Source organism: Nyctereutes procyonoides, unplaced genomic scaffold (genome assembly GCF_905146905.1).
Source record: "Nyctereutes procyonoides isolate TBG_1078 unplaced genomic scaffold, NYPRO_anot_genome, whole genome shotgun sequence".
Lineage (NCBI taxonomy): Eukaryota > Metazoa > Chordata > Mammalia > Carnivora > Canidae > Nyctereutes > Nyctereutes procyonoides.
This window is the reverse complement of record NW_026575118.1, coordinates 3,226,268-3,246,949: the sequence shown is the minus strand read 5'-3', so window position 1 is coordinate 3,246,949 and position 20,682 is coordinate 3,226,268. Positions and strand designations below refer to the sequence as shown.

Genomic DNA, 20,682 nt, shown 5'->3' with positions numbered 1-20,682 from the left:
CTGCCCAGGTCGTGATCCTGGAGACCCCGGATTGAGTCCCACATCACACTCCTTGCATGAAGCCTGCTTCTCCCTCTACCTGTGTCTCCCCTCTCTCTCTGTGTGTGTCTCTCGTGAATAAATAAATAAAATCTTTTTTAAAAAAATTAAAAAAAAAAAAAGCTAGCCCATGCCTTGGAAGAAGTAGAAAGTTGATTTTATCTAAGGATAAGCAGGCACTCTCATCCATGTGCTGCAGAAAGCAAATTTTAGTCCTCAAACTCAGCTACAGATGTATAAAATACAGAAACCAAATTGTAAGAGCATTATAATTAACCCCAAAGCCAACACATTTTTAGACATTTAATATAATAAAAGGGCCATAAAGTAAAAGGGCCATTATTGAGTAAATGGGATACTTGGTTAGATACTTTAAGGAAAAATTTTACCTGGTCCTTCACTTCATACTGTGGGGCAAAATAAATTCCAGATAGATTAAGAGTTAAATGTATAAAGAAGGGGGATTGGGAAGGGAGAGTCTTAGGGAGATATTTTTTTAAGGCAGGCAGATGCTCATTTGTTCTCTGAATGAGGAAATATTTTCTAAGCTTAAGAAAAATAAAAGAAATTATCATAAAGAAGATATTGCTACATATGGCTACATAAAATTTCTCACATACAAATTATAAGCATCTTTTTTAGAAACTGAGAAATATTTCTGTAATAAATAAGATAAAAAGTCATATCCTCCAATATAAAAAACTCAAATTCCTATAAAAAGGACTGAGACATGAAACACTAAAGAAGAAAAAGAAATAGCATATAAAATAATTCAATTTTTTATTAAAAACTACACATAAAAGTCTATCATTCTCCTCCTATGCAATTAAGAAAGGTTAGGTGGATAAACAGTCTTCCACATTGGTGAATGTATGGTGAAATGAGTCTTGTTCTCCAGTGATGTAAACTAATAGAACTTTCCTAGGAATAGTTTCACAATATTTATCAAATATCCATCCTTTTGACTCGAATCATTTTCTATGAATGTACTCTAGAAGGAATAAAACTGAAATGGAAGTAAACTGTGCTCATTTTAGAAAAGTTTGTAACAGGAACACCTGGTTGGCTCAGTGGTTGAGCGTCTGTCTTCAGTTCAGGGTGTGGTCCTGTGGTCCCGGGATTGGGTCCTATATGCGGCTCCCCTCAAGGAGCCTGCTTCCCCCTCTGCCTAGGTCTCTGCCTCTCTCTGTCTCTCATGAATAAATAAATAAAATCTTTAAAAAATAAAAAAAGTTTGTAACAACAAAACAATGTTATATAACCCAATAATAAAAGAATTAAGAAATTATGGCATCATTACATAAGAAATACATTATGTAATCATTGACATGATATTTATAAAGGAAAATATTTATTTATATAAAATATTTTGGGCAGCCTGGGTGGCTCAGTGGTTTAGCGCCGTCTTCAGCCGAGGGTGTGATCCTGGTGACCTGGGATCGAGTCCCGCATCAGGCTCCCTGCATAAAGCCTGCTTCTCCCTTTGCCTTTGTCTCTGCCTCTGTGTGTGTGTGTGTGTGTGTGTGTGTCTCATGAATAAAAAAACAAAATCTTTTTTAAAAAATAAATAAAATAAAATATTTCAAGGGGTGCCTTGCTGGCTCAGTCCATAGAGCATGCAATTCCTGATCTTGGGGTATGAGTCCAAGTCTCACATTAGGTGTAAGGCTCACTAAAATATATATATATATATATATATATATATATATTTTTTTTTTAAACACAGGAATCAAAATTGCATGTTCAGTATAATCAGAATTATGATAAAACATAGGGACCGAATTGTCTATCTCTCTAGATGAAAAATGCGCATACCACTTGATCCAGCAGTTCCAATTCCAGGAATTTGTCCTAGATATGCTAAAGCAGAAATGACAGAAATGTTTGTTGAGTGAATGGTTGAATTAATAATTTGATAGAAGAATGGTAATCAACATTTGAGTTCACTTAAATACTCTATTATTTGGATGGATAGTCTGGGGGATGCTTTCCTGAGAACTCCTCCCTAGGGTGAGCTTGTGATAGGCTTTTAGAGAAACTGAGCCTTGACTCAACTCTAGAACTAAGAGCAAGCAGAAGAGGGGCACCTGGGTAGCTCAGTGGTTGAGCGTCTGCCTTTGGCTCAGGTGGTAATCGTGGGGTCCTGGGATCATATGCCCCATCAGGTTCCCGCTATGTCTCTGCCTTTCTCTCTGTGTCTCTCATGAATAAATAAATAAAATCTTAAAAAAAAAAAAAAGTAAGAGCAAGTAGAAGAGGCAGCCCAACACTGGATCTTACCAGAGGGTCCGTGCAATGAGAGATTCCTTGCATCCTTCAACACCTCAAATGCATAACCACTGAAATACAAGAGATAAATGTGTTCTTTAGGAAGTTAAGAACAGAAATACACAGCATCTTAGCACTAAATGAAACATTAAAGATGACCCAGTTCAAGCCCCACATTTTATGATGAAGTAAAAGACTCAGAGAAGGTAAGTGACACATCCAAAGTCACACTGCAACTTAACAGCAAACCCAGGGCACCTTTCATAGTACTTTCATAATCATAAACTGCAAAGTAACAGGAACATAAAAGTGGAGTAGGATGCAAACTAATTTCCTAAAATTACTACATAAAAATACTCTAAGAACAGAGAGATTTTATGTTGAGACTTAAAATAAATTTGAGGTTCTGTTTCACTCACTTGGCTCCTTATTTAGCTTTCTTATCACAAACGACTATGTGTAACAACTTAAACAAATTAATCTTGGAAAATTGTCTTTAAAAGAAATTTTTTTTATGTGAGGAGATAGGTTTTTATTCATTAAAAGTTAAAGCAACAGGCACATTTTAGAAGAATTTTTAAATTTTAATCTACCTGAGGGGCACCTGAGTGGCACAGTGGGTTAGATTGATGAGTCTTGATTTCAGCTCGGGTTGTGATCTCAGGGTCATAAAATTAAGGAACTTGTCAGACTCCATGTTCAGCACAGAGTCTGCTTAAGATTCTCTCCCAGGGACACCTGGGTGGCTCAATGGTTGAGCGTCTGCCTTTGGCTCAGGCTGTGATGCTGGAGTCCTGGGATCAAGTCCCACATCAGGCTCCCTGCAGGGATCCTGCTTCTCCCTCTGCTTGTGTCTCTGCCTTTCTCTTTGTGTCTCTCATGAATAAATAAATAAAATCTTAAAAAAAAAGACTCTCCCAAATAAAAGGCATCCAAATCAGCAAAGAGGTCAAACTCTCTCTTCTCAGATGACATGATACTCTACGTGGAAAATCCAAAAGACTCCACCCCAAAATTGCTAGAACTCAGACAGGAATACTGCAGTGTGGCAGGATACAAATCAATGCACAGAAATCAGTTTCATTTCTATACACTAACAATGAGACAGAAGAAAGAGAAATTAAGGGGTCAATGCCATTTATAATTTCACCAAAAACTATAAGATACCTAGGAATAAACCTAACCAAAGAGGCAAAGGATCTGTACTCAGGGGCAGCCCCCGTGGCCCAGCAGTTTAGCGCCGCCTGCAGCCTGGGGTGTTATCCTGGAGTCCCAGAATTGAGTCCCACATCACGCTCCCTGCATGAAGCCTGCTTCTCCCTCTACCTGTGTCTCTGCCTCTCTCTCTCTCTCTTTCTCTCTCTCTCTGTGTGTCTCACATGAATAAATAAATAAAATCTTAAAAAAAAAAGGATCTGTACTCAGAAAACTATAGAACACTCATGAAAGAAACTGAGGAAGACACAAAGAAATGGAAAAACATTCCCTGTTCTGGATTGGAGCAACAAATATTGTTAAAATGTCTATGCTACTTTGAGCAATCTATACATTCAATGTAATCCCTATCAAAATACCATCGACTTTTTTTTCACAGAGCTGGAACAAATAATCCTAAAATTTGTATGGAACCAGAAAACACCCCAAATAGCCAAAGGAACATTGAAGAAGAAAACCAAAGTTGGTGGCATCACAATTCTGGACTTCAAGCTCTATTACAAAGCTATAATCACCAAGACACTATGGTACTGGCACAAAAACAGACACATAGGTCAATGAAACAGAATAGAGAACCCAGAAATGGACCCTCAATTCTATGGTCAACCAACAAATCATGAAAGAATATCTTATGGAAAAAAGACAATCTCTTCAACAAATGGTGTTTGGAAAATTGGACAGCCATATGCAAAAGAATGAAACTGGACGCCTTTCTTACACCATACGCAAAAAGAAACTCTAAATGGGTGAAAGACCTAAATGTGAGACAGGAATCCACCAAAATCCTAGAGAAAAACACAGGCACCAACCTCTGCGACCTCTGCCATAGCACCTTCTTGCTAGACACATCTCCAAAGGCAAGGGAAACAAAGGCAAAAATGAAATATTGGGACTTCATCAAGATAAAAAGCTTTTGTACAGCATAGGAAACAGTAGATAAAACCAAAAGACAACCGACAGAATGGGAGAAGATATTTGCAAATGTCTTATCAGATAAAGGGCTAATATCCACAATCTATAAAGAATGTATCAAACTCAGCACCCAAAGAACAAATAATCCAATCAAGAAATGAGCAGAAGACATGAACAGACATTTCTCCAGAGAAGACACATAAATGGCCAACAGACACATGAAAAAATGCTCAACATCACTCAACATCAGGGAAATACAAATCAAAACCACAATGAGATACCACCTCACACTGGTCAGAATGGCTAAAATTAACTAGCTAGCAAATGACATGTGTTGGCAAAGATGCAGAGAAAGGGGAACTCTCCTACATTGTTGGTGGGAATGCAAACTGCTGCAGCCACTCTGGAAAACAGTATGAAAGTTCCCCCAAAAGTTAAAAATAGAGCTACCCTACGATCCAGTGATTGCACTACTGGGTATTTACCCCAAAGATACAAATGTAGTGATCTGAAGGGGCACTTGCACCCCAATGTTTATCAGCAGCAATGTCCACAATAGCCAAACTATGGAAAGACCCAAGCTGTCCATCAACAGATGAATGGATAAAGAAGGTGTGGTGTATATATACAATGGAATACTGCTCAGCCATCAGAAAAAAGAAATCTTGCCATTTGCAATGACATGGATGGAACTAGAGGGTATTATGCTAAGTGAAATAAGTCAGAGAAAGACAATTATCCTATGATCTTACTCATATGTGGAATTTAAGAAACAAAACAGAGGATCATAGGGGAAGGAAGGTAAAAATAAAACAAGACATAATCATAGTGGGAGACAAACCCTAAGAGACCCTTAATCATAGGAAACAAACTGAGGGTCGATGGAGGAGAGGAGGGTGGGAGGATGGGGTAACTGGGTGATGGACATTAAGGAGGGCATGTGATGTAATGAGCACTGGGTGTTATTAAAGACTGATGAATCACTGACCTCTACCTCCAAAACTAATAATGCATTATAATTTAAAAATTTTAAAAAGATTTTTTTTTCCTCTCCCTCTGTCCCACTTCCTCTCTCATAAATAAATAGGAGCACCTGGGTGGCTGAGTTAGTTAAGCATCTGCCTTTAGCTGGGGTCATGATCTCAGTGTCCCAGGACTGAGCCTTGCATTGGGCTTCCTGTCCCAGGGGGAGCCTGCTTCTCCCTCTTCCTGCTGCTCCTCCTGCTTGTGCTCTCTTGCTCTCTCTCTCTCTTTCTCTGTCAAATAAATAAATAAATAAACAAATAAACAAAGTCCTTTTATAAATAAATAAATAAATAAATAATAAATCTTTTTTTAAAATTCCTTAAATTTAATTTTCCTGAGTGGAAAAGCTAGGAAGTAGGAAGTAGCTTAGCTACTGGTATTCTCAGTTCTGATATGTGACAGTTTGCAGTCATTTGTTTCCTGAAGATACCTCCTGGTCTTTCTGCCATCTTTCCTTCTGTGCACCTAGAAATCTTAGAATTACATACGGATGGTCCCTTTTGAAAAATAAGTGTCTGGTTATAATACGTGAACAGTGATATATTTTTTTAATGTTTGTAAACTTTGCAGTACAGCTTTTTATGTTCAGATGGATTACTTAAAGTAGCATGAAAATTCATACAGTGAACTACTACACAGAAGTTGGAATGAACAAATAACATCACACGATAATATGGATGAATTTTACCAACAAAAAAGTAAACTAGGGGCAGCCCGGGTGGCTTAGTGGTTTAGTGCCTGCCTTGGGCCCAGGGCCTGAATCTGGAGACCAAGGATGGAGTCCCACATCAGGCTCCCTGCATGGAGCCTGCTTCTCCCTCTGCCTATGTCTCTGCCTCTCTTTGTGTGTGTGTGTCTCTCATGAATAAATAAATAAAATCTTTTTTTAAAAAAGAAGTAAACTAAAGAAGCCAAAGATTGAAGAAAACATACTGTAGAATTCTGTTTATATAAAGTTCAAAAATCAGCGAATGAGTCCATGTTACTTGGAATCAGGATTGTGAAGGGGCACCTGGATAGCTCAGTTGGAAGAGTATAGACTTTTGATCTCGAGGTTGTGAGTTTGAGCCCATGTTTAAAAAAAAAAAATTAGAATCAGGATAATGGTTTCCCTTGGGATGGCCTTGTGGACAGTAACCCAGAGAGGAGGGACAAAAAGGAAATTTCTAGAGATCCAGAAGTTCCATATTCTGTGTCAACAAATGTATTCATTTTGTGAGCCATACACCCATGATTATGAACTTTTTTGTATGTAAGCTATACTTTAACAAGAAGTTTCCTTAAAAATTAAAATAAAGCTGACACTGTTTTCAAAAACAATTTCATTTGCTAAAAATACATATTTTGTAAACATGATACTTCAAAAAAACTGTCTGAAAAGAAATACCATACAAATGTAAACAAATTTTAGTGTCTCATGTTCGGACAGGATAGATAATAATGAATAATGGCTAAGATTCAGAACAATATATTCCAGAAATTGCAGGCTTATATTCCCTGGTTACCACTAGCATTGTGCTTTTCTTAATGCCTGAAACAACATCCAAACAAGGAGCAGCTGCTTCAGCCAAAATGGCTTTTTGGGCGATTTTAAAGACCTTAATGAGGTCAGGTAATTGCTTGGTGAAACTAAAAATTTCGCCTCCGATTAACTAATCAACAGCACTATAGATCATTATAACTATCTCACTTCCACCTACATACCATCGAGTCAATATATGGGAGGCAGGTGTCTAAGAAACCACTTCCTCTAGACCTCTGAACCTGCACTCAGGGGCCATTTTTTAAACATTTATTGAATTAGTCTGGTCTAGTTTACAATTAATGGAAAGTCTGCAGTATTGCAGATTCCATGAGCAGCTAAGGAAGGCTAAAACTTTGAACTAGGGTGTGACATTGAAGCAGACACATTTTATGTTCCTTCTACAATCATTTCTTTGCAATTCATAAAATACTTGAAGAAAAACACTTGGGTTTTCCTGCTTCCAATTGCTAAATGGATGATGTCAATACAAATAATAGTAATAACCACAAATGGTGTCTTTTTTCAGCAAAATAGGTATATTTTAACTAACGTTGAAATTGAGAAGTGTAAATGTCAAATTGAATGAAATTGCCAAATCTGAAGGGAAAAGAACCAATATAAACCCACAAAAGCACTTCCTCTTCATATTCATGTCAGTAAGAAGAGGGGAAAGAACATCTCCTTGTAGTGCCTGTAGGCTTGAATAGTCTTAATCACACACCCCACCCCCACACCACCCCACCCATGCCCCAGCCCCTCAGACTCTCCTCCACTTGCAGTCCTATCATGCATTCTGCTGAGCTCCTGGAGCCATCCAGGAAAGCTGTGTTTTTGTGGCCAATGAACAGGAAGCATAAAGGGTGCAGAGCTCATTATGGAAGAGAAATATTTCTTCTCTCCACTGCAGAAGGCGTAGGGTTTTCACTCTCATTCTGTAGTACAACATGTATTAACAGCTTACCACATGCCAAACACAGAGCTAGATGTATTTTAGACCCTATAGAAGCCATGGCACTGCTCTATGTTCAGAGGCCTTTTGTGGAACATTCATCAGTAAGTCAGATGAAGAATAAATGCAATGATACCAAACAGTGTATACAAGAGGAACACCAAACAACATCGACCAGTGGCAGACTTTTTTTTAACACCTTGAAAAGTAGAAAGCATATTTTATAACGCTCATGTCCTCAGAAAATAGGAATAGTGCTCCAGTTTATTGGTTTCCTAGGGTGATAGAATAATGGGCTACACAGACAGAAACTGCATATCTCCTATACTGTATTGTAATCCCTTCTAAATTTTAAAAACATTTTTATTTAAGTCCAATTTACCAACATATAGTATAACACCCTGTGCTCATCTCATCATGTGCCCTCCGTAACGCCCATCACCCACCCCTTCCAGATATAATGCTAGACTTGAATGAAGGCAAAAAGATTACATAAAATGAACCTTATAGCTAGAATTATACTCTGCTTGATACATTCTCAAGGTCACGAGATTCCACAAAGAAAGTCACATTACAACATTAGTATAGTAATTGAGGTTTTGGGCTTAACTTCTTGGTGACAGTTTCCTTATCTAGAAAATGGGCTAATCTACCTCATAGAATTTTTGTGAGGATTAAATGATAGAGGACTTCTATAATGTTAATATGTTAATACATAGTAAATGTTCAATATACATTCATTAATTCATTCATTTAATGCACACTTATGGAGTACCTATTATGTGTCAGATACAGATGCTGGAGATACACAGCAGTAGATAAAACACAAATACCCTTGCCCTCATGGCATTCCCATTTCAATGAGGAGAGGTAAATAATAAATAAGTAAAAATATGATATACAATTATAGTAAGTGAAATAAAGGAAAGCAGATTGTGGGAGGGGATGAGGGAAGAGGGGTTATGATTTTAAATAGGGTGGCTAAGGAAGTCCAAGCCTGTGGGAGGTAAGGGAGCCAGCTCGGAGGCTGTCTAGGGGAAGAGAATTCCAGAGGGAGGAAACTGCAAACCTAAAAGCCAAGAGATCTATGTGACTGGAGGAGGAGAATACCAGTCCATAATCCCATTTCCAAAATTCTGGAATCAAAAACCTCTGGAGATTCTTGTCATACTTATTCCTTGACCTCTTTCAACTCCAGGTCTCTGAACATGATCATCCCCCTCCCTGGGACTACAATCCCATCTCCTTTTCTCTGCCAAGAGCCCCTGGAGGCCTCTGCCATGACTTCCTGATCTGAGATCAAGAGTGGGACACTTAACCAGCTGAGCCACCCAGCCGTTCCAGAGGGACAAATATTATTACTTTTCTATTACTCTCACTATTATCACTTATCCTGGTCTAAAAAAGAAAACAAAAACAAAAAAGCTAAACTAAAGAACTGTTTAGAGGGATGAGGGCAGTGTTCTAGGACTCCAGCAACATCTTCCTCAAGCCTAGAATTTCCACCTGAAAGTTGAACATTTCTATATATTTGTCACTATTAGGGCCAAGAAAATCTTGGCCCTAATTGTGACATCTAAAGAACTGAGACTAGTCATTTTTTATTCTTAATGGGGAAATAAAATCAATGAGGAAGAGAAATCCTGAAAGGGGGGTGGTAGTACGGGTAGGTGGAGTGGAGAAAGGAAATGAATAAAAAGAAGTAGAGAGGTAAGGAAGGATGAGGAGGTAGAATTAAATTACAAAAGAAAAATATAAACAAGTTTCATGGACAAAACTCAATAGGCATTTCTCTTCCTGCAAGTATCTTGGTGTGGAGGGGTTGTGGGGATGGGTACCGTTAACTTTTCCCTGTAGTTGTCTTTGGAGAGTGATGAGAATTTTGAATGTTTAAGATTTTTAATGATCCCAAACTTCCCTTTCAAATTAGAAAAAATTCAAATGGTTAGAAAATAAGCTTTAATATATATATTTTTAATGAGAATATGTCTCATTGGCTTCCATCTGGAAAAATTACTTGAAATTGGCAGTGACCCCCTCCCCTTTTTCCTTTTTCTTCTCTTCTTTTTTTTTTTTTTTTTTTAAGTAGCTACTTGGAAAAGTGTTTGGCTGCCTCAAAAACCTCGAGGCAACCCCCGGATGCTCCAAAGTTGAGATCCTTTGCAGACAGGAAATGCCTTTGCCAGCTCCAAGGTCTCCTCCCCACAGCCCTTTCCATTGTCTGCAGAGATTTGTGTACATCAGACAGAGGAGATTTACCCTGCTACAGCGTATCAAAGAGCCACCTTAAAAGAAGGGAGTTAGTGAGGCCTTTCTAGTTTTTCTAGCTAACGCTTGGCACCCACTGGGTGCCAGGTCTGATGCTTCCTCTCAGGTAAGCAGCCCACCTCTCTAGAAGCTGGGCTGAGAATTCACAGTTCCCAAGGCCCACAACCAACAAGAGAGCCATTCTGCAAGCCCTTCTTTTATCCACAATGGCATAGCATAATTCCTGACATTGGTGTCCCCTCAGCTAGATCTGAAGATATCTTGGATCGCAGATATTTTGGTAGGTGGTAAGAATCTCCAAAGTGGTTGTCATTTGGATTTAACAACACCAAAAAAAAAGTATCAAAGGACAGAATTTGATTGGACAAATACAGAATCCAGCTGGAATTTCATGAAATCCAAAGTGATGGAAATGTGGGTACAACATCTGATTATTTTTACAAGAGACCAAACTCCTAACCATTCAGAAGCATCCCGGGTGACTGTTTCGTTCTCCACATTCTGTCCCATGTTGCCAGGAGTCACAAAATTCTCACCTCCAAGCACAGATTTAAAGGATCATTGATTACTGGATTTTAAAGAAAGATCAAAAGGGTGAGCTTCTGAGCTTGAGTTACACAAGGCAGTATAACTAGAATAGGAATTTTAGTAAGGGCAGTCTGTTCCCAACGAAGTGCACTTCCCCCACGTCCAAATACATTTTCTTGAATCCTTGCCCTGCCTCCATTAAGTAAAATGAATATTCACAGCAATGAAACCACAAAAAAAAAGTTGTCAGAAATGTTGAAAGAGAATAGGTACTTTCACTATCAGAGATGGTTTCCTCTTTTCCCACAAGATGTTTTATCAGCTTTCACCCTGAGAAAACCATAAAAAGTAAGAAAAAGAAACCTTATGCAATAGTTCTCTAAATAAAATACTACACAGCAGGCTAGTCATCCCTAAAAGTGATGTTGTTTAAAGAGTCAAAGTACATCATCCAACAAAATCAATATCCTATTAAGTTAGAAAGGGTTCTGAATATCAAAGACCAACGAACTGAATAACTTAAAGTATAAGTACATGACCCAGGGGATTAATCACACACTGTCATGGTGAAATTAGGGCAATTCTTCCAATCATTAACGTTTTGCTTACAAAAATGTGCTTTTCTGTTTGTCTTTCTGCTAAATGATAACCGTTTTCAAGTTGAATCTCCTGATAAAAAGAGTTAAAAACAAGACAGGAGTTGTGCTGTAAAGGTCATACATGCTGCTTCAACATGAAATAGCCAAAAGACAAACAAATGAAAAATGCCTGGATTGTAGGAAGAATTTGTAAATATTCATTGGCGATCTGCAATGGGACATTTTGAAAACAGTTAATGCCAACCCATGCCCTGAGAATACTGTACTTCTCCACTGAACATGCTCTTGATCCTTAAGACTATGTTAAGATTCAGAATATGAGCAATTTGAGGAGGGTCAGGAATAGCTTTAAACTAGAAAACATTCTGGATTCAGGAAACTCTACTTTAAAACAAGATTTCGCCCTTCAACTTTTCTAGTGTCAATCAATACATAAGGCTGTATTTCTCTGCTTGATCATCATGATAGTTATTCTCAAGAATAAACATTAACCAGAGGTTATCTCCAGGAGTGAAACACACACTAACTTGATTTCAGGATTGCTTTAATTCAATATTAGCCCCACAAGCCTCCCATTCTCCAAAACTCTGATGCAGACAGCCCCATTTTCAAGTGAGACTGATGATGACCCTTGAAACCTAGATGTAACCTGTCAGGCAGGGTCTGGGAGTTTGGAGCCTGCAGCCAACGGAGGTTTCCGTTGGGCTCCAACACTGAGTAGAGGCAGAGAATAGGGGAAACCATAAAGATAAAGATCTTGAGCTGAGTTGGGAATTTGGCAGCTGGAGAGGATCACGTAGATCAATGAGACCATCTCCATTCCACAGATGAGAGAACTGAGGCCAACAACTAAAACTCCCAGCCCAAATGATTAAACTTCCAGGCCTATTCACACTTCTCTGTTTAAGCACCTGGTGCTAATTTTCTCAGAAATTTAAATTCACAGGCAATTCCAGGTGCCTTCTTGGAATCTAAGGAGACAGACTGTAACAGCTCCCTAAAAGCAGAAAACCTTTCACTATGACTTCACTGGAGGGCCTAGGTCTGGGGAACCATAGCCCCCATCAGCAATGCAGGGGACAGTGTCATTCCTTCGGGTACCCTCAGTCAGGCAGCTCCACAAACAACTAGAGGCTTCCATGGAGGCCCAGGCTAGAGGAAGAGGTTTCTGGACCTCTCCCCCAACAGGCCTCTCATCACTTTCCTGGAATGTCAGGGACCTGATGGTTCCTGGCTCCGCTAGGCAAGCAGCTGGATGCAATCCCTGGGCCAATCAGAAACATCAGGCTGCCCTTGCACTCACCCCCACATCCCGCCTTACCTGGGGCTTCCATTCTCTCATCTCACAGTACCCCTTCCTCGGCCCTGCCAGGCCCCCATAGCCATCACTCTTGCTCCCACAGGCCTAGATAGGCCCGGTTTGCCTCTTCCTCCCTTACAGTCCTCTCCGCCACCTGCTCCCACACTGAGAGGAGTGACTGGGAGAAGGGAAGCAGGTGAGAAAGGAGGGGGTATGCGGGGCCCCACCTGCTTCCACCGGAGGAGCACCTTAGAACAGTGGTTCTTGGAGCTCGGTCCTCCTACCAGCAGCTTTGCCATCACTTGATCACTTGCTGAAGTGCAAATTCCCGGTGCCATTCTAGACCTACCAAATCAGAAACTCTGGCGACAGGGCTGGCCAAGAGTTTCGAGAAGCTCTGCAGGTGCTTCTGAAGCTGGCTGTAGCTTGAGACTCGCGGTCTCACACCACCTCCCGGCTCTTCCCGGGCAGGCTCCCTCCACCCCCTCCGCGGACACCCCCCCCCCCACCCCCCCCCCGGCCGCCCCGGGCTCCGCCGCCAAGGGATGAGGCCGCCAAGGGATGACGCAGTGTTGACTCACGCCGGTCAAGGACGGCGGCCCGGGCCAGCCTGGGAGCCGGGGCGAATCGATGGGGTTCGGCGGCCTCGCGGCTCCCCGCGCAGCGGGCCTCGGCCCCCGGCTCTTGCAGCCACCTGGCGCGCCGGGGTCTCAGACCTGCCGCACCCCGGGTCCGCGGCGGGGACCTCCCCCGGCCGCGACACGCACACGTCCAGACCCTCGCCTGCCCCCAGCCTCCCTCCTCCGTAAGGGAAAGGCCCGGGTCTACCACCCCGCGCCCCAGCCCCGCGCCGGGACCCGAGTGGCGCTTGTAGGAAAGGTAATGAGAGGTGTGCGTTTGTTTCGTTGGAAGAATGAGAGGTCCCTCGAGGTCAGTCGTCTTGCCGACGGGTTTATTTTATACACAAGTTACAAATTTAAAAAAAAAACAACACCATTTCGGTCATTTTTTTTTACACTGAACAATTATATATACATACACACATTATAAACAGTTTGATATAAAACACAAATATCTACAGTCTACTTACATTTAGTTAACCTACTTCTAGTTCATCCGTGATTAATTTTAGCCACCGACAAGTCAGTTTCTCTGCTTGAATTGGACTGTACTATTCCCTTAACAACTTGGTCGTACAAGGTACTAAGTGATAGTGCAAAACAAGCATTTAAGATTCTTATCAACTATATCTGACAAAAAGAACACACACATCCCCGAGACACGATCTCTGAGATCATATTGGATTTAAGGCAGCAGTGTAAGAATGTAATATGAAAGTAAAAGATGTTTCTTCCTTTTAAAATATTCCAAGGCTGTCTGAAATGTGGCCCCCACCCCTTTCCACGGCATACCTCTGGAATCTGGGGTGCCCTTTTGGTTTTCCAGTAAGTGGGATGTAGATACAGATTAAAAAGTTATTCAAGATCTTATTAAAATCTTTAAAGTTATAACTTAAAAATTTAACGAAAAAAGTTCAAAATTACTTTTTATAAATAGAAAAAAAATTTACTTTTTTAAAAAGGGGGTGAATTCAATCAGTGAAGAGTCCCTTCATCATACAATCTACAATCAGTACATAAGCCATTTAAGTAAAAATTAAAGGTTTCAATGTAAGTTTGCTGCTTAGCCAGTGCACCAAATATTTCAGGTTTCCAGAAAATTGATTCCCTCTCTCATAGCTTTCCAGTATGTCTACAGAGATTTTCTGTAGCAAATGTTACTCCCGAGTCTAGTTTTCTGAACTTTCTGAATGTCAGTGGTCATCATCCAGCATTAAAATAGCCTTTATCGCCCTCAATGTCCACTTCCTGATCAGAATCCTCTGAAATCTCTGATTCAAGGTCTTCCTGGGAGGCAGGGGAGGGTGAACATTGAGAGCTGTCCAAGGCACCTTTATTTTGCTCACTGGACAAGTCTTGCCTCTGGTCACAGGGATTGTCCAAACTTTCTAGTTCTTCTTTTTTATTGCTTTGAGGGTTCTCCTGAATGGAAGGAATGAAGATGGAAATTGGTAGGCTCATGAAATATGGAGACATAAGAGACATATATCAAAATGTGTTTTCATTCTCTATCACCTTTAAGATTTTTAGTTATACCTAGTGCTTTCAACTTTCAAGATTCTTAAAAGTTTAGGGGAGAGGAGAGAATAGATCACTACAGATACACACTATCTTCATTTTTCAAGCTTTTTTTTTTTTTAAAGATTTTATTTATTTATTCATGAGAGACACAGAGAAAGAGGTAGAGACAAAGGCAGAGGGAGAAGCAGGCTCCATGCGGGGAGCCCCATGTGGGACTCGATCCTGGGCCTCCAGGATCACGCACGCCTCGGGCCAAAGGCAGATGCTCAACCACTGAGCCACCCAGGCGTCCCTCTTCAAGCATTTTTAAACCTTGCCAATTAACAGGGTCTTCCAGACATTTAAGAAATATGAATGCTAAATAGTAAATTCAGGGAAGTTTCAAAATGGAATACTTTTTCATCCATTTGCTGGAGTAAATCTATAAACTTACGAATACTCATTATAGTCACAAAATCATGGCAAAGGTAAAAATGCAGAACTGGAAGAATATTGCCAACTGTAAAGGGAGACAATTACAATTTACTTAAAATCCGGGGGAAGTTTCTGGAAAATATATTCCCACGTTACATAGGAACCACTATTTAAAAAATCCCTGGTAAACTGCAGTCAAGCCTTTGAACAAGAACTAAATATATGAGTGAATTTTTAATCCTGTTTGTCTAAAGCAGACGTAAACACTACAAAGAAATACGATATATTGCTAAAGGCTTTTTTAAAGTAAGACTATAGAATAATATATTCACTAGGCTTGTAACTAAGCAACCAAGAGATGCACAAGGTCAGAGATTGAGAGAGAATCTACAAATTTTTAAATGTTAGAATAATGAAATTATGGACAATTTATTTTCTGTCTCAAATTACTCTTTGTGACACCATATTATTTCTAATGAAAAAGTTAGGATCACTAAATTTAAAAATGCTCACTGCTTTCAATCCCCCCCAATACTGTTTCAAAGATATTTTATTCTAAACTGTACATACACTGGCATATGAACAGTTCAACAATTGTTAGAAAACTCTGGAGAAGATATCCAGACTGGAACATCAGGAACATCAAAAACAAATCTTTAGGTTTAAGTCAAAAGAGGTTTTTCAAAAACTGAATTAGCCTTTACTTTTTATCACATACTGCATAATAGTATTTATGCAGTATTTTTCATTGGAAAAAAAGACTGTTAGTAAGTTTAAGCTACTTTCCAAATAAGCTTGTATATTCTCTTACCTGTCTTATATTCATCTTAAGAGCTGGCATTAGATGGGAAATAATTTTAAACTCTTTGATATTTAATTCTTCTTTAAAAAAAAAAAACAGTGCAAACAAGACTTAAAGGTGTTTATTTCCTTATATTTACCCTTGAGCTCTGCCTGGTTTTATTATGGCTGTGTAAATAAAAGAAACAATTTTCTCCCAAAGATAACTGCTTAAGTCATTTACTGTCAATTACTTTATCTTTCCTGCGTTAATTAGATAAACAACATATGGGGTTTATAAAACAATTAGCCCAGAGTTTTACTAGCCAGTGTGTGAAAACCCAAGCATAATTGATATAGGAACTGCATTAGGTGCTTTTAGCATTACTGCCACCTGAGCAACTCATCCTGAATTTCAGCAGGACTATTTGCCCTTTTAATCAAGGTGAAGAGGTTAAATAGTCTCTCAAATGACTTTTGCATACAACCCATAACAGGCCTCGCATTGAGATAACATGATAAAAATATTTATTTCCATAGAAACGGAACCTTGTCGATACCTGTTTTAGTCTTCTCCATTTAGCACGTCGATTCTGAAACCAGGTTTTAACCTACAGGAAAGAGAAAGAAAACTTGCCACAAACCCAAGCGACCTGGGGAGTACCGGAGCTGATCTGGGGCTGTGGAGCTGGCAAGAGCTCCAGGCATTAGGGGGCGACGAGGTACGCCTGAGCCCACGGTGGCTCGCCCCCCCTCCCCAGGTCTCCCGCCCCGAGCTCCCTGCCCCAGGAATCTGCCCCCAACCCGCAGGCGCGCTCACCTGTCTCTCACTGAGCTGCAGCATCTTGGCCAGACGCTTCCTCTCGGGAGGAGAGAGGTACTTTTGGGTCTCAAACTTCTTCTCCAACTCGATGGTCTGGTCGTTGGAGAACCTCACCTGGCCGCCTTTCCTTTTATGCAGAGGCCTCTGCAAGAAAGGGCTCCAGAGCAGGGGTTTGCCTACAGGGCAGCGAGAGCAGAGGTTAGTGACAGCCCTGGAGCCGTCAGGCCCTGGGTGTGACAAAGGGGAGGAGGGAACTAGAGGGACCCTCAGCCGGACTTGTTCACACACACCCATACAAGGACCCAATGCATTCCCTCCAAGGCACATGCATACCCGGAGACAGAAACACCCAAAGGCACACACATCTACATTGCATGTGCACACAGACCACCCTTGTACACTCACAGATGCAAACTGCCATCACACCCACAGATGATTTCAAACGCACAAGTCTTTTGATCCCCAAAAGAACACACACTATAAGTGGAGTTTAAAATACCACGACACTCCTTAACAGGTCTCTCTGGAATTCATACACAACTTTTTGCACCTCTAGGCCCTCTCTCTTGGTGAGCTGCACTTTCCAAACACCCGAGTGTGTGTATGTTGAGGGGGGGACGTGGACTGCTACACTACCCGAGGTGTTCTGGCCAGGTGCCGCCGCGGGGAGCCCACTTGGGAAGCCCTGGAGCCCGGGTTCGTGGAGCTTCCAATCCTGGCTCCAGGGCGCTGCGGCCTCCTCCTCTGATTTCACACCCGGCGGCGGGGGCGGCCAGTTAAAGCTACCCCGTGGGCTATGGCAACATTTCCGTCAATGTGTTTCCTGTTGGTCTATCTCGAAAAGCCCTTTGCTTCCTCCTGCGCGGTCCCAGCAGTAACCCAAGGAAACCCGGGGCGCGCTCTGTGAAAACGTTCGCCCCCGGCGCGGCCCGACTGAGGGTCCGGCTCCCGCCCCAGCAGGCGAACGGAACCACGCCGGACAGGAGCCACCGCACCAAACCCTCGAAACTGGGATCAAAAATACGATTAAAAAAAATACGATAACTTTTTTTTTTAAGGAGTTAAAATATAATCCCCTCCAAATCTTAACGATGAGAAAAGAGGGTGGAGGGCTGAGCTAAAGGCCTCATCATAAACGTGAAGACATTAAAATTTTAATTAAAATGTTACTTTGTCTCTAGGGTCCCCAAAGAAGCTGCCAATAGCAGAGAGTAAATCTAAAACCCTGGCGGCCCAAGACAAGGAGCCCCGTTTCTTTATGCCCCCGGGGCTTCCGATGCCCCCGTTTCTTTATGCCCCCGGGGCTTCCGATGCGGATCACCGTTGGCTTATTTCTTGGGCCGTGCGCTGAGGGCACGAGCCCCGCGAATACCGTAAGTCCTAGGTGTCTTCTCTGCCTTTCCTACTCCGAAGACCTATCAGTCCGTCCGTCCGTCCGTCCGTCCGTGGGTCTGCAGGCCTGCCCCCAAACACTTTGAAAGCTGGCATTGTTTTTTTTTTTCTCCCAGATTTTGCTTACGTCAGGCTTCAGACTAGTGCAAAACAGCTTCGGGGGCGGGGGAAAAAAGGAAGCAACTGGTTATTTTAGCTGCCATAAAGTCACATCCCACACAGAGGAAATGAACAATATCAGAAAAACGGATCCCGGCTATCAGAAGTCGAGTGTTTCCTGAATTTGTCTGTATTGAGGATGTCGATAAAATAATCAGCAGCGTGCACTGCTCCGGGGGAAGGGTCTGCTTCATGCAGCCAGGAAAACACTTAACAGCTTCTGAAACCAGATTTACTCCTATCGAGAACTCAAGATTTCCTGTATGAACGGAAAGGGTCAGGCTCTTTCACTGCACAAGCTTGTTGAACCAGGTTCAGCCTCGTAGCCACCCGGACCCAGCAGCTATCCCCGTCCCGCAGGGCCGGCCCGGGCGCCCTGGCACTCCCTACCCCCTCCCTCCAGCTACGGGGACCCCACCCCGAGCGACACGCGCGCCCCGGGGCTGCCTTCGGCCGCCGGCCCCCGCGGCAGTGCCAGAGGTCTCGCCCGGGCCCGCGCGCCCCGACGCCTGCAAGGTGCAGGAAAACCAATCTGAGTCATGGTGCGGTCAGCCCCGGCAGCGCGCCACTGGGGCACGCGCCTCCTGTCCCTGCGCGCGCCCGAGGGCCGCTTTTCGATCGCTTTTGCCACAACTTTCTATTGCCTCCCCCTCCGCCCCCGCCGCCTCCTGGACGCTGCCACCTGCCGGGTGGCGCCTTCCTCGCCGCTGCCGCGGCTCGGCCCCGCCATGACCCCGGCCGCCTTACCCAGGGGGTCGTGGCGGAGCAGGGCGTGCGTGTAGTCGTTCACCGTCCTTGGGAAGGGGTACAGAGGGCCCCCGAAGCCGCCGGGTCCGTAGGCGGCGGCCAGCGCGGCGGCGGAGTGGTGCGAGAAGGCGGGATGGATCGGCGTGGGCTCGTACACCGGGGTCCGGTAGGAAGACACGAGGCTGGTGAAGGAGGAGTTGGGGGACGGCAGCGTGGGGGCGGGGGTGGGCGCGGCGGGCCCGCGGCCCAGGATGTCCTCGATGTAGAACGGCGTCGGGTGCGCGGGCTGCAGCAACGGCGTGGGCGCGTACAGCGGCACCCCCACGGCGCCCGCCGCCGCCTGCCCGGGGTGTGGGTACTGCATGGCTCCGCTGCGCTCCGGCCCCTCGCAGAGCTGGCGGCCCGCGCCCCGGCGCTACATTTATCCGCGCTCCGCGCTCCCGGCGATAGGCTCCGCCGGCCACGGGGTGGGGCCGCGCTCTCTGGCCCCTTCCTGCCGCCTGTCCCCGCGGCCAATGGCGCGGAGCCCCGGGAGCCGCCTCCCGCCCCCACCCTCGGCCCGCCCCCGCCGGCCGAGCTCCCGCCCCCCGGGACGCGCTGGCTCGCCGGCTCCCAGGACCGACCCTGCGCCCCGGTCCCCGGCCCCCGCCGCCGCCGCCGCCGCCGCCGCCGCCGCCGCCGTCGCTCCGGGCGGCGGGCGCCCTGGCCCCGGGAGCCCTCGAAGGGAAGGAAGCCCAGGGCCACGTCCGTCGAGGGGAGACTCGAGGAAAGTGGCGCCTGGAACACGGACTCCAGTGGTCCCGGCTCGTGCCGGGAGGCAGCCCTGCCGAAACTCGAGGGGCACCGGCCCAGGTCCGGCCCCAGGGTGGCAGCAGTGGGCCCCAGGCGCAGGGCAGCTGGACTCGAGCCTGGCAGGCGTGGGGGCCCCTGGCAGAGCCGCGCCGTCGCGGGCCGAGGGTATCCCCCTGTCGGCGCGCGCCCTGGAGTGCCGGTGGCGCTGGCTGTTGGCCGCGGCGTCTCCGGAGCTCGGAGCCGGAGAGTAGGCCGGCTTCCCGGGCGGCAGCTCCGAGGAGAGAAACCCGACCCTTAGCTAAGGCCCAGTCGGGGTGAGGACGGCTAGGCTTGAGGCGCTCCGCACTCGTGGCCGCTCCATCCCGTTTCTTTGGTGGGCCCCCGGCCCTCAGCCGCTCCCGCGAGGACGCCTTCGGGGAGGAATCCAGGGGAAGCCCGCGTCTTACGATGCCAGGTAGAAGTTGTGCGGTCTTCTCCCACCCAAAGGGGGTTGCTCTAGGTCCCCTGTCCCCGGGCCCCGGGGGTCGCAGCTGCGCGCAGCGCCGCTCTCGCGTTCACACGTGTTTTCTATTGAATCCGTGGCGCTGCGCCTTGCGGCCTCGGCTCTGTGCAGCTCCCCTCGCCTGCGGGGCACCGGGGCGTTTTCTTGATTGACGCCCTCCTGCGGTCGTCACACCTCGCGGTGAGCAGTTTCTGCTAAGGTCCTCCCTTAATCGTGGAAATGCACATTTCCCAGCTTTTTCTATTGAGGTTTTTAATTTACGTCTAGGAACTATTTCTCCGACTAAAGCGGGGTCGCACACGA

The 20,682-nt window shown here is 44.4% G+C and overlaps 1 protein-coding gene and 1 long non-coding RNA gene across 2 annotated transcripts in view; both read right to left on the bottom strand.

Annotated features, from left to right (window-relative positions):
- Nucleotides 1-13,043, bottom strand: part of LOC129515530 (uncharacterized) — a 62,363-nt gene extending 49,320 nt beyond the window's left edge. Inside the window, exons 1-2 of the long non-coding RNA XR_008665594.1 lie at nucleotides 12,857-13,043; nucleotides 2,320-2,378 (exon numbers count right to left, since the gene is read on the bottom strand). This is a non-coding gene — a long non-coding RNA (uncharacterized LOC129515530). The remainder of the gene's footprint in view (nucleotides 1-2,319; nucleotides 2,379-12,856) is intronic.
- A 522-nt stretch (nucleotides 13,044-13,565) lies between these two features.
- HHEX (hematopoietically expressed homeobox) lies at nucleotides 13,566-19,517 on the bottom strand. Its single transcript, XM_055334384.1, has 4 exons — nucleotides 19,086-19,517; nucleotides 16,785-16,963; nucleotides 16,525-16,575; nucleotides 13,566-14,671 (listed from the first exon to the last, which is right to left on the bottom strand). The coding sequence occupies exons 1-4, from the start codon at nucleotides 19,447-19,449 to the stop codon at nucleotides 14,453-14,455; spliced, it is 813 nt and encodes a 270-aa protein (XP_055190359.1). The 5' UTR covers nucleotides 19,450-19,517; the 3' UTR covers nucleotides 13,566-14,452.
- Between the last annotated feature and the right edge of the window lie 1,165 nt (nucleotides 19,518-20,682).